The sequence below is a fragment of the Sphaeramia orbicularis genome, chromosome 7 (assembly GCF_902148855.1).
Source record: "Sphaeramia orbicularis chromosome 7, fSphaOr1.1, whole genome shotgun sequence".
NCBI classification, from domain to species: Eukaryota; Metazoa; Chordata; class Actinopteri; order Kurtiformes; family Apogonidae; genus Sphaeramia; species Sphaeramia orbicularis.
In genome coordinates, this window is record NC_043963.1 from 32,201,863 (window position 1) to 32,215,462 (window position 13,600).

At 39.0% G+C, this 13,600-nt stretch overlaps 1 protein-coding gene across 2 annotated transcripts in view; it reads right to left on the reverse strand.

The window, feature by feature from the left end:
- Nucleotides 1-13,600, reverse strand: part of plcg1 (phospholipase C, gamma 1) — a 30,006-nt gene that overhangs the window by 12,053 nt on the left and 4,353 nt on the right. For both annotated transcript variants that reach the window (XM_030139546.1, XM_030139548.1), the window contains exons 2-16: nt 9,507-9,659; nt 9,030-9,123; nt 8,885-8,932; nt 8,304-8,388; nt 8,076-8,159; nt 6,306-6,328; nt 6,156-6,225; nt 5,962-6,063; nt 4,689-4,807; nt 3,150-3,235; nt 2,610-2,730; nt 2,170-2,338; nt 830-952; nt 505-606; nt 23-210 (exon numbers count right to left, since the gene is read on the reverse strand). In XM_030139546.1, the coding sequence (XP_029995406.1) occupies nt 23-210; nt 505-606; nt 830-952; nt 2,170-2,338; nt 2,610-2,730; nt 3,150-3,235; nt 4,689-4,807; nt 5,962-6,063; nt 6,156-6,225; nt 6,306-6,328; nt 8,076-8,159; nt 8,304-8,388; nt 8,885-8,932; nt 9,030-9,123; nt 9,507-9,659 (1,567 nt within the window). The remainder of the gene's footprint in view (nt 1-22; nt 211-504; nt 607-829; nt 953-2,169; nt 2,339-2,609; nt 2,731-3,149; nt 3,236-4,688; nt 4,808-5,961; nt 6,064-6,155; nt 6,226-6,305; nt 6,329-8,075; nt 8,160-8,303; nt 8,389-8,884; nt 8,933-9,029; nt 9,124-9,506; nt 9,660-13,600) is intronic.

Here is a 13,600-nt window from a genome sequence, read left to right on the forward strand (position 1 = left end):
GTAAAAACCACATGGAATGTACCAGAAAGACAGTGTGTAGTCGCCCACAAAAGTCTCGCTCTCTCGGACCAGGAAGGATCCGTCAGGAGCTCCGGTCTCCAGGCAGTACTCAGACAACAGCCTTTCAGCTATCTGCCTCCCATCCCGCCCTGCGCCTAGCTTCCCATGGAACCATTTCTCTGTCACATGCTGGTCCACACCATTGGAAACCTAGGACAAAGAGGGAGTTGTTAGCAATGGCACCAATATAGTCTAAAGTCTTCAAAACTTCTATAGTTTATGTCCATGTTATGTTTCATTAATAAAGCTCTTTCCCTGCACAAAAAAACAACAAATTGTTAAAGTGTAAAGCTACAAAAAAAAGGAAAATTTTTAATATGTAATACCTTGTGGATCAGATGCTCTAAAGGGTCTATAAAAACTAAAAACCACATTGCTTTATTCTACAAAGTTCTTAAAATACATAATTTTGGACTTTGTGTACAGCCGTTGTGGTCTACTAACCTCTCTGTGCTCCTCCTCCTCATCGTTTCCCTGATTATTGGTAGTCTCTTCTGAGTAGTAGATCTTACTGCTAGTCAGGACAAAGAAGTGAGGATACCACTCCTGAGGGATGGAATGAGAGACAGTTGTTGAGGCCTGTTTCTAAAAGCAAGTTTTATATTCTTAAAGGTTCAACAGGATTAGTAGACAGACATTAGTAATCAGTGTAATAGTGTATGTCTGTGCTGCATTAGACATTAAAACAAAGAAATGCTTGAAAATTGTCTGAATGCATACAGGACAATATAAAATCCAGAATGTAGTTCTAAAAAGTGAGTCTGCTCACATGGTTGATAGGGTCCTCCAGGTACAGGATACCATTTTTTATGGAATTGCTGATGTCGTTCTCTGAGTAAGGAGTGGAGGTGGACACCTCTTCATAGGCACTGCCTTCTGCAAGCTTCTTATGCTGCACCAGATAAAAGAAGTGTCCGCAGAATCAGAAACTTTGTTCAAGTAAAACATCCATTCACCCATCTTCAATACAGAAAAATGGCACAAAAGCGCCAGCCCAATCCCATGTGCCCTGCCCACAGTTTTGATAATAGGACGCCACACATTAGATTATTACAACATGAGCACGATATTATAATAGCTTGTGGCCTACTACTGTCACCAACAAATCAAATCCTTAGGCACAAATGCTTACAGATGTCAACAAATTCGTTGGATAGAACAAAGTGAATTAATGTACTGATACCAACCAGGAAGCATGTTTAAATATCTGCTATTTCAGTGTAGTCAAGCCAATAGAAGTCTCTGCACCACAATCAGATGAGACCAGCAGTACAGAAAACTGGCTGTTGGATAATTTTTCAAGTTTTGTAGGTACATGGAACATGGAAATAAACAAAAAACTGTCACTCACCAAAAAGTTTGTCAAAGTGCTATTAGTGTTGTGAATAGTGACATTTCCAAAATGCTTGCCATAACAATTCAACTGAATATTCTTTTGGATAAACCTTGAATTATTATGTGTTTATTGATAATGTGCAAAGAAATGTACATGTGTCAGTTTTTTGCTGCACTGGTAAACATATAGCCTGGCAAGGCATCCCTCTTTCTCAATGAGAAATCCATCTGGAATCACGGGGCTTGAATCCAAATATGAAGGTGGGACTAACACGTGCCGAGTAAACCAATCACAGGTAAGACGGACATGACGCTTTTGTGAGAGAAGCTTAAGAATACAGGGTGTAATCTGTAATTCAACCCTTATTTTTGAATCAAGTAAACAACCAACAACAGTCGTAAAGAGATTTGCGGACTTGGAACTGACTTTGACTCGCGACAAATGATGTATGATGTATTGTGAAACACCCGGCCCCCCAGACTGGTGACGGGTTTGGTATAGAATAGATTGTGCATATTTCACAGCAACTGGCCCAATTCCAGACTGTTTTCTCAGTAGTGAACACACTAAAAAAACCGGATGGCTAGCCAGGCTAGTAAACATACTGCAGCTTATAAAGCATACGTTTAGAGGGCCATTTGAAAAAAAAGCTAACTACTACCTCTCGATCTGTAAATTTTTTTTTCGACAAAACAGAGAGGTAGGGGCATGGAGGGGACTGGGACTGGTCCACAATAACACTGCGTATCTCACAGGTCAAGGTGGTGTCTGACCTTGATGAGAATTTTCCTTTTGAGCTGGTTGGGTGAAGGCAGGCCATCTGCTGCAATATCCACTGCCTTGGTCAGCAGCATGTCTCCAAACACCTTCTTAAAGTGTGTGGCCATGTTCCTCTGCTGCACAATACTGCAGTGGTCTTCAATGGACAGGATGATGGGGTAGCTGTGGGAGGATATCCGATTAGACCTCAGACGAGCAAGTTGCAAGTACAGAATTTCCCTCTTTATTCTGAGTTTAAGTGTGAGGTTTTTTCCATCTTACTTCCTCAGAGACTATAATGGCAGGTGATGTCACAGCAGCCTGTTCACATTGTTTCCTCTTATTTTTGTGAAACCGCTTCTTATCTCTGTCATCTCTCATCATGCCCTCACCACTGACGGCTATAAAAAGAAGCTAATCTCAATGTGAGTGGGTTGCAGTAAAGGACACTCACTCAGATGTGACGAAAGCATGCTCTTTGATGGTATTTAGGACATCACTGAACTTTATCTTTGTTGTTAGGGTGTGTCCGTGGTAGATGACTGGCATTCCATCTGGACCATCCCAGCAGTCCACTGAAAAACAAACATACATACATATATAAAACAGCTGTCATCACTGTGTACAAAGAAAAAGGTATACATGAATGCCGAGGTGAGGTATTATCAAGTTACAGAAGAGTTTTAGACCTTTAATCCTAAAGGAGCACATGTTTACGTCATCTTTATTTACTTTTATGACACCAAGTGACCCTTTAACCCACTGTAAGCTGCAGGCTATTCATGGAAACCTGCTTGACAGGTAAGGGTTTTGCGTAAAGGGAATATACTGTAGAGTTGTGTAACAGTAAGTGTATCTGAAAAAGGGTGTGGTGTCTGCATAAAGAATAGAACTGAATGGGTTAAGCAGTGGGGGTAATTATGAGGTTGAAAGTCAAGTGGCAGTGATTTACAACATGTGGCTAAAACTTGTGTGTGTGCGTGTGTTTCCCCACATTCAATACAGCGGCAGCCCATCCTCAGACAGCGAGCATAGGCCTCCAGGGACGACTCACTGGAAAACTGGTCTCCCGTCAGGTAGCTAAAAATAATAGTATACAGTCAAAGCATTAACATCTACATAGTGTTCCAAAGGACTCACAGCAGGGCCCGCACCACAGACTTTCATAATCACTTTTACAGCCATATCAAAAGGACTCCTTTTCTTTTGTTGACTTGAATAAACACTTCTTACTCATTTCAGTCGGTCACTTCATATTTAATCAAAGGAACACGGACGTTTTCATTCCGCTGCCCCAGTGAGTATTGTTTTGCATCTAGCACACAAAGTTATCATTTGAACTGCCTTTCATACACTTTTCAATGGGAGGAAAAATACATTTTCCTGCAAAATACAAACCGGGATCTTATTCAGCAGCATGATTGTTAAATAATACACTACAATCAGATATATTAAGTCACAAGTGGTTGGAGGGGGTAGACTTTGAGTATTTCCATCAACTTAATTTCAAGAAAAACTAACCAAACAATGAAAACTAACAGTAGAAACATTTCATTAACTGAAATAAAACTGAAAACTAGGATTTACAAGAGTTTGTTTACAAAATTAAATGAATGAAAATTCTACAAACAAGTAGTTTTTAGTTTTTTAAGCTTAGTATTTTGGATGGAAAGGTAAATATTTCAGCTCAATGACACCAACACTGACACAAATTTTATACCTGTCTTCTGTGGGTTGTTCATCTGTTGTAAGTGAATACATGTTTTAAAAAATAGTGTAATATTTTCTTGAGTTTAGAACACAAATGTTTTTTTTCTGTACCTTGAATGAGTCCTATAAATATCCCATATAACAAAAACACTGAAAGTGATAAAAACTTAACAAAAACAAAGCATTTTAGAAAAACAGAAGAAATAAACCAGTAAACCTGCTTTTAAAAGTAGACTGAGCAAAAATATAAACCAGGTGTTGTACAATATATTAAATTACACACAATTCATTTCATTGATCAATGTGGTACAGATAACTGTCCGTTCGACATGATAGTGGCACGACAGTGGCACACCATTGGCTTCCTGTCGAGCTGTTATCAGGAACACTTCCCGCATGATTCGCGACATCTGTGGCATGGTGACATCTGAGGAAATGTAACATTTTGAGGTGTCCTTTTATTGTTCCCAGTATAAGGAGTGCCTGAATACTGTTAACACTGTTTGAGCAGCATCTGGACATGCCACAGCTATGTTGTGGGTGGAATCGCTGGATCACTGAGCAAGTGCTCACTTGCAGAGATGGGCACAAAGTTTGTTTACAAATCAAGAGAATTAACCATGTTTTACAATTATAAGACATTATGAGCTCATTTTGGGCCGCAAGTCTTGTGTTACACAAATATTGTACATTGTGTGGTTATATTTTTGCTCAGTGTAATTGATACCAAGTAATAAAATGAAAGAAGAAGCTAAATAAAAATGTAACTATCCTCCAACTGCCTGAGGTGCTCAGGTAATTGACAGAATGAGTCCATGCTTACGTGTTGTGAGAGGAGGAGATCCAGTAGTGGGACAGGGGGTTGTTCATATTATCGGGACACACCTGGTCCAGGGTGGAATCCCAGATGGTGTTCTCTTTGGAGAACAGGTATGTGAGAAACTACCAGAGGAGGAAAAAGGAAGACAAGGTTAAGACAGTGTGCTTCAATTGAAAACGCTTTAAATGAATCGTGTCTCACTTGTGTAACTTTGTATTTTGACAGAACTTGACCACAAGTTTCAACAAGTTAAAACGTGGACTTTTTCAAGACCATTACAATTGCCATATGTGACCTATTTCATTTCCAAACTGGTAAAACAGGTGTGGAAGACATGAAGAAAAATCACAGGCCTAGAATCCCCTGCAAAGTGAGTGCCTTTATTCACATGTTATTTTTGTAGTTTTACAGTGTGGTGAGGACAAAGCTTAACATGAAATATATTCATGTGTGATTGAAGATAATGTCATTCTATAAAAGTGACTTTTTAAAGACTGTTTTAAGGACTAGAATTAAGATGATGGGATTTTAGACTTTTTAAAAGGACCTGTAAAAACCCTGTAGAATAATTAACTAAAATTAGGACATGACATAACAGCAGCAGCATAAATTTAGCAGGAATACTGCGTGTCAAAACCCAAGTCACCATGGCAGGGGGACTAAAATGGGTCAAAAACTTTTCAGATGGCGATTGCTTGGGAAATGTCACCATATGCATGAATAGGTGTAATTTTTCAACAGTGGTGGTGACATTTACTGTCTTGTCAGGATATAAACTTAGCTCCACAGCCCTGTTATATACTTCAGGCTTCACTCTGGCCTTGAATAGACTCCTCCTTATGGGTCAAGACTAGGCCCTGACAAACTGTTTTTTGTCTTTAGGTGACTGTCTTAGTAAGACCTTTGCCCTGTACACCTTCTATCTGACAAAACCTCAGGCACAGAGAGAGAGTACCAGCTGCTGCAGGCTGGCTCACACTGCCTTCCTCTACTCTCTAGTCAATCATAGCCTTATGGTGACCACAAAAGCATCCCTCGCTTTCACACAGGCGCCACAGTCAATAACCTTTTTCTAACTGTGTGGGAGGAGGTGCTTTAGGCTGAGATCGTGGCTATCCATGTCAGTTTATGTGCTTCTCCCACCTACACCAATGACATGGAGGGGCATCGGAAAATATCACTTATGAAAAAACATTTAAATTTTCCATTAATATGCACTAACTCGTAAATTGCAGAGAGCGAATCAAGAAAAAGAAAGGAGAGGTGGTAAGAGTACCTCATCTTGGTGGAAATAAGGCTGCTCCACTTCTCTCAGGGGATCTTTGAGGTATTGGAACATATACTCCTGCACTTTGTTGTTGTCTGTGGCCCACAATTCCTGTATTCACACAGAGCACCAACGAGTTAGATTGTGAAAATGAAAACAAATCTTCACAATAATAGATGTCCGTTAACATGAGGGGAGATTACATTTTGAGACTCCAAAAGGAAATTCTTGAAGTCCTCGAGAGAGATCCTCTGTTCTGGTCTATCAATAAACCTGACAGAAAAATAATGCTTAATTTTAGTAATGGACATCTGTGACACTGCTGAATGATTTGGGATATAGATTCAACATACCTCTGTAGAAATGGGATCTCCATCTGAAAGAATGATTAAAAAGAGCAATTTTAGTTCATTAGTCAAAGTGCTGTGTCAGTGTGTGTACTGGGTTTGGAGGTGGACATGGACATCCTGTAGGGGGCTGGGCGCTTAGTCGTGGGGGGCAGTGAGGTCATCCATTTAATCTGACCCCAGCCAGCCTGCCTGCCTCTTTATCTGTGAGTGTGTGTCCTAATAGCCTCCACCAGAGGGGTTTGGTGGGTTTTTAACAGGTTCGTATTGATCGTGCAGCCATTTGAGAACAGACAGAGGGTGGGGAGGAAGGGGGCCTTGGCCAGGCATCAGCTGGGGTTCAGCGAGATGAAAGTGCTGGGACAAAAGTATCTGTAGATTTATACAGACGGGTGGCAAATTAAAGGAAATACATGATGGGAGTAGTCTCTTCCAGGATGGAAATAGGGCATGAGGGCCCACTGGGTTGATGAGAATGAGAATGGTGTGAATCATATGCTATAAACTTCACAGTCACCCAGTCTCAACCAAAATGAATACTTATGGGAGACTTTGGATTGTAGGGTTAAACAGCACTAACCACCTCCATCATCAAAACACCAAATGAAAGAATATCTTTGGGAAGAATGATGCACAGTTGTTTAATGTTAAGGTGCACTGAAACTGTTCCAGAGGCATACAGTGCACCAACAACTAGGTCTCAGAGATATGGCTATAAAACTAATTCACTACAAACTGTAGATAAAGTTAGTAAGTATAAGGCAGTGTTTTTAAACCTTGGGGTTGCCTGGAATTTAAATGGGGTCACCTGAAATTTCTAGTAATTGTTAAAAAATTAAATAAAATTACAAGTAAAAAAAATATGGCGAGTTGAGAGAGACAATCACAATATATAAAAGACATGACAAATTCTGAAGCTGAAACTGAAGCACTGTGGTACTGTTTATCTGTCAAATGTTCATTGTGGTCAATTTCAGATGCTGCAGCTCTTTCATAATTCATAGTTTGAGTTATTGTTTGTTCAGTATTAATTGTCAGCCTTGTAAATACAAGCTGGACTGACTGTACATATCCTGACCAAGGAAAATAAAATTCTCACTTTGTGCAGTAATCTACACCTGGCTTTTCTGCCTCCGTCCATAATAGTATACATTATATAGACTAAAGAGACTCTGCCAAAATGCAGTGAAGTTGAAGTTATTCAAAAATGTCTAATTGTCTTATGAAAGGACCTCAAACACACCACTCTGGGACAGAATCATTCCTACATTAATACTGCTTAAATTATTTGCTTATTGTAAGGATGTAGTCTGCTTATGGTGTTAATTTTGTGTATTTTCCACTGTTTCAATATATTGATTTTAAGTGTGGAAAAATGGTGAAATGGTCGCAGCATGAGCATCAACACAAACCAATTAGCAAGAGAGGGACAATATTAGGAATATTTAATATATGGAGTCTGATTGTTTCTAACAGCAGTGAGTACATAAATATTCTTAATATTCCATCAAACCATCCATACATAAATACAAACATACTTCATTTTAGATTTTTTTTTCCCCCCTCCTTGTCACTCAGCATAGCAACGCAGCATTATTATATTGTGACAACATAGTGTTTTAAAAAATACAAAATTTAAGAAATTAGATTTAAAAAAAAACAAAAAACAATGACAATATTAAGTATTGCATTGCTTTCAGTACCACAACAAACTGAACTGTAATCCCTGTGTCATGATCTTGCTACTGTACAACATTGCACCTGTATGTTACTTACATTTTTTTGAGCGTCAAACATGAGACTACGATAGAGTTGAGAAAACTGACTGAAAGACACATCTCCGTTCCTCATCTCTGAATCCTACAAAACAGAGGCAAAGAAAGAGAAAAGGAAAATAAATAGACTGTATATCATAAATCTGTTTAGTTGCAAACAAAATCATGTGAAAATGGAAATGGGTAGGGAGTTGGAGAAGAAAAGGGACTGGGTAAAGAAGGAGGTTACCGGAAGTTTCTCTCGGAGGAACTTCATGTTGGGCACCCTGTAGTTGACCTGGCTCAGCATGCTCTTCAGATCCTTACAGGATATCCTAAACACAAAAACCAACACAAACATGGACACGCACGTACAATAAATCGCATGCAACAAATTAAAAGATTCAATGTAAACTTGCTCATCCCAGGTTGTATGGTTAGTCATTTTGAGTTTGCTTTTACTGCATGGCTTGTCATCTGTGCCCGAGGAGAATACCCCAGCAGCGTGACAAAGGCTTGCTCTTTTGTCTAGGACGTTAACAGACAAACATCTCTGTGCATCTCTTCCATTCTCTGCAGTCTGTTTCCTGCTGCAGGAAGAGGTGCTGCTGTGTGGCTGAGAGGTTAGTTCCTCCACTACACCTCAGTGGACCTCTCAGAGAAGACGTCCACCAGCCTGATGGGGCAACATGACTTACTCTAGATGTAACAGTGGGGATAGGACACACAACGGGTGCACTGGACAATCAAGTTACATCTAATTACACCTATTTCCTGTGAAGTTGATCGGATTAAGTCTACATTTGATGTCCAAGTCAGCTAAGGACTTACCTGTCCTCTCTGTTGCGATCGACAGCATAGAACTGCTTACGTAACCACCTAAAAAGAGAGGGAATAAGTACATTTCACACATAAAAACAATGAAAAAGGCAAGCAATATGATAGAAGCATGATGTATCAAATGTGTATTTCTTACCTTTCTATCTGGAGCGGCGTTGGGGACTTAAGTGTGTCAGCCACAAGCCAGTTTAAACCCTTCACCCACATTGTCATTTCCTCATCCGACGTTGCTGAAGGCAAAGCAACAGTAAACAGTTAAATTTCCTTGCATTAATCGCGTAATTTCATCTAATCTATTCAGTCAGGCAGATGTGACTTTGTACAGTATTTTCCCAATAGTGACATTCAAGCTGCTTCATCATGCTACGAATCCCTGCTTTTATATATGCTGTGAAAAGTTGCATTTATTCATAAAAACTACAAATTTCATCACGTAAGAGCCACTAACATAAAAACACTGAAAAACTTCTATACTGTACTTCAATCATACACTCACTCACACTCATTGTATGATGTAACTGTTTGGTTCTCTGTGCATATGACAGGTAAATTTATTCTATTCTATTCTATTCTATTCTTGTAGTGTCCAAGTACAGTGTGTATTTGTGTGTACCTGCCAGGCTGAGCGACTTAAGGCGAAACTCCGTGCCGTACAGAATGACAAAGCAGTGAGCCTGGTCCAGCCGTGTTGCTGAGTCCTCCACATAGCGCTCAAAGTCCCGTGACTTCTGACCGGGGCGAATCTCCTTGATCTCCCGAATGTCAACTGGAAATGACAGAAACAAATACATCAGCGAAGTACAAACCCACAACAAAGATGTCCTCATTAAAGCTGGACATTGTGGTTTAAAATAAATATTTTTCTCCCATAACTGTATATTAATTATGACTAAATGCATGTGAAATTTTGGAAAAAATGTCACTTTCTGGGTTCAAGCTCCTCAAATGCAAGAATGTGCTCATTGGCTTAGTCTTCTATAATGGAAAACATAATATTTTTGGGTTCAAACTGATCCTCCTACAAACTGAGTAATAAGAGCATATCAGTTCTGTAAAACTAGGCATTCCTCATTATTTTCTCTCATTCCATTGTTATACTGAATGAATAATACAAGCACTGATTTATTTACAGCCCTGGATTTCTGTAATGCAAAGCAAATACAATTTCAATAACCTTTAGTAACTTCTTTTATGACTTTTTGCTACGATTTGATGTCATCAAGGTTTTTAAAAAAAGCAGTAACACAGTAACGAAAATAACTTCACAGCATTTTGATTGATAAACTGCAGGCTTTAAAACTATAACTCAGACCCTCCTTGACCACATAAAACACTGAATTTGAGGCCACAACCTAAACCACACGCAAATATATTTCTATTCAACATTTACAGTAGACACATTCAGCCAGATATGAATAGCACGAAGCATAATGAAGAAAAAGACCCCAAATTACCCCTGTTTTTTTTCTCACCGCTGAAATCAACCAAAACCACTAAATGCTAAACTGAAGAAAGAGAGGGAGGGTTGGGCTTGGGCCAGTCACTTAAACCAACTCTGCCATGCTCAGTAAAGCCAGTATAATAAATACCCTCTAATCTCGCTAGACTTAAAACAGCTGCCAATATTTTTACAAAAAAGCACTAATAGAAATATTCAGCTGATTTTAGAGTAATATGCATAAAAAAAATAAGGGGAAACCTTTAGGAGTTTGTAGGCTTTAAAGTAGGTCAACAGATTCCTATTGGTGTTGAATTAGTAGCAGTTGAACATTTAGGGACTCTCCTGTTAAACACACACACACACACACACACGCACACACACACACACATACACCCTCTCATACTCATACACACACACACACACACACACTTCTTTCAGCTCCTGCTCTTCTTCCTGCCTCCAAACCACACATCCTGTGCTTTTGTCGCCTACACACCACATCTGTGCTTGCGCATAGGTGAGCATGTCAATGTTCTTTTCTCACCCATTACAAAGTAGAAAAAAAAGAACAAGTGTATGTTTTGTCATTAAGTCAAGCCCTCGAATCATGTCATATCTCAGTTTACTTTATTCACTCCTCGGGCCGGCAGACTTCCGCTGAAAGAGAAGCAACTCTGACAGGCTGATTTGTTAGACAACACTTACATTCGCTTGAGTCAAAATATTTGGAGTCTGCTTTCGACAGATGCAGGAAATAAAAAGATAGGCAGAGGTGTAACCTTACTAAAGGAGATGAGAGGAGGTATCCTGCAACACACTCCCACACTTCCTTCAGCGATCTAGCCCACTCTGTCCTGCCTTCAACACCCTTTCAACCATTTTTTTTTGTTAATTCAAGTGCCAACATCATGTCGAGTTTCAGATGCACAGCTGAAGTTAGCCTATACTTTAAACAACTATACTATATATTAAAAACTATATTCTTAATGGAATGTAAATATGTTCTCTCTCCTAAAAGGATTGGCTTGGAAAACATAACTGTGTTTTTTGATTCTGATAGTTCAGAGTAAGACACACTGCATTACAAAAATATTTAAAGTGATTTTAACATGTTAAACCCTGGTAGATTTGCTTCTGGTCTGAATAATTTCAGTGCAACATAAAACAATGGATTAGCTGATAGCTGAAGCTTTATTCATATAAAAATCAAGTTATAATCAGAAAACAGCAAAGGTAAGACAAAACTTGCCATCAAAGCTTCTTAATGTGACATTTTTGTTTGCAATTCTTTGGCTTGTTACCTCCGCCAAGGAGGTTATGTTTTTGCCGGCGCTGGTTTGTCTGTCTGTTTGTCTGTCCGTGTGCAAGAAGAAAGTTATGGACGGATTTGGATGAAAATTTCAGGAAATGTTGATACTGGCACAAGGAACAAACGATTAAAATTTTGGTGGTGATCGGGGGGAGGGGGGGCACGGGGGCCCACTGATCGACCTTGGCGGAGGTCTGCGCTCTCCGAGTGCTTCTAGTTAAGTAAGTTTTAGCGGTAGAAATAGTATTTGTACTGTTGAATCTGCTTGGTATCAGGTTAGCGCTGAGAAGTCACATTGGTTTTTGATTTATGAAATTTTTCATGACATATAATGGTCTCGAACTGTCAGCTTGTTTTCAATATTTCCGTTTCATCCATAAAGATCCAGACATTCACTGTCGACCAACAGCAACTAGCTACTGATCTAAACTGTTTATTCATTATTCCTATTAATACATGTAAATAATTGGTGTAAAATGCAGTTTGTCATCTTTTCATGGTCATTATTTGGATGTTCAGAGGCTCCATAGTGAACGTGGAAATGCTGTCATGTTCCACAACATTGATTGACCAGTAAAACCCATGGAGTTTGATCAGTGACAGTGGATGGAGACACTGGGTTTATGTTCAGTTAATAATATCTTTTACTGGAAAAAGTCACTTTTTTTTCTTTTTTTTCTGTTTTGATACAATAACCTTTGACCTTCCTCTGGGCTTTTATGAACATTTACATGATCATTCAATTAAACATAGGAAAATACATGATTTTCACTTGAAAAAATGCACCATTCAGAGGATAATATTATAATAATTGGTGATAAATCACCAAGGAAAGGTTAAATAGAGAGAAAAATTCTTTTGCGAACTGCCACAGAAGTCACACTGGGTCCTTATGGGTTAAGTGCTTGTTGCTTGAATAGTGTTCTGTTGTCTGACAGTCGGTTTGTTGGGCTTTTAGCTGACATTCTTCTGGTTACGTGAATGTACAGCATGTGATTATAGCTACAAGCATTGCTTAGCATTACCATGGCAACCCAGACGAAACCGTAGTACCAGGGCTAACTGGGTTTAAGGGGATACAATGTCTGATTTTGCTGTGAAACTGGATTTTCATATTGTTTAAAATAGCCCATGAACATTTGTTGCACCAAAAAATTAGAAATACGTACGCACATCCCTATAGTAAAATCTGTTATAAAACCAGTCAGGATCCCATTTGTAGGGTTTTTTTCAAGTCATGATATTTGAAGCTTTTCTTCAGACTTCTCAAATGAAGTAATTAAGTCTAAAAAAGACCTACCCTGATGAGACAAACTTTACTTTTTTTAAGCATCAGTTAATGATTTGCTGTTCAGTTTGAAAACTCGTAAGACGTAATTTTTATTTTTTCGAATGCCTGCACAAACATAAACGTGACAGTGTTTCAGCATACAGTTCCACCTCAACTGATCCGTGTCGGCTCCTCTGATATCATGCTGGGTAAAGTTAAGCAGGACTTTCCACCTGACAAATAACTGTCATGCAGCTACATGGATTCTGTTTCCCCTTTTCAACACTTCTTACATGGAATGAGTCAGCTGTGCAGTGTTTTCCAATAAAAACCTTGTCCTGACACTTTTCAATCAGATTATTGAATAGCAGATGTTGATTGTGCAACTCCTACTGCTGCTTATGAGGTTATGTCCCACTAATAACTTGTTATATTTCTCATAAATAGACCAGGATCACAGCCAAGTGTGATAAATAAAAAGGAGCAGTGTCAGCTAGAAATAACGACAGACGTCTGAAGTGAGAGAGGTACGGAAAAACCAGGTCAGAATGGTGACAGTTTCCACATGTGTGAGCAGGTAATTCCATCCACAGTTATAACATACCTAACATGTAATTAATAACACAAAATACAGTTATTTCCAAAGAGGCTTCCAGGATACTACCTATATCACTTGACTAAAATGCT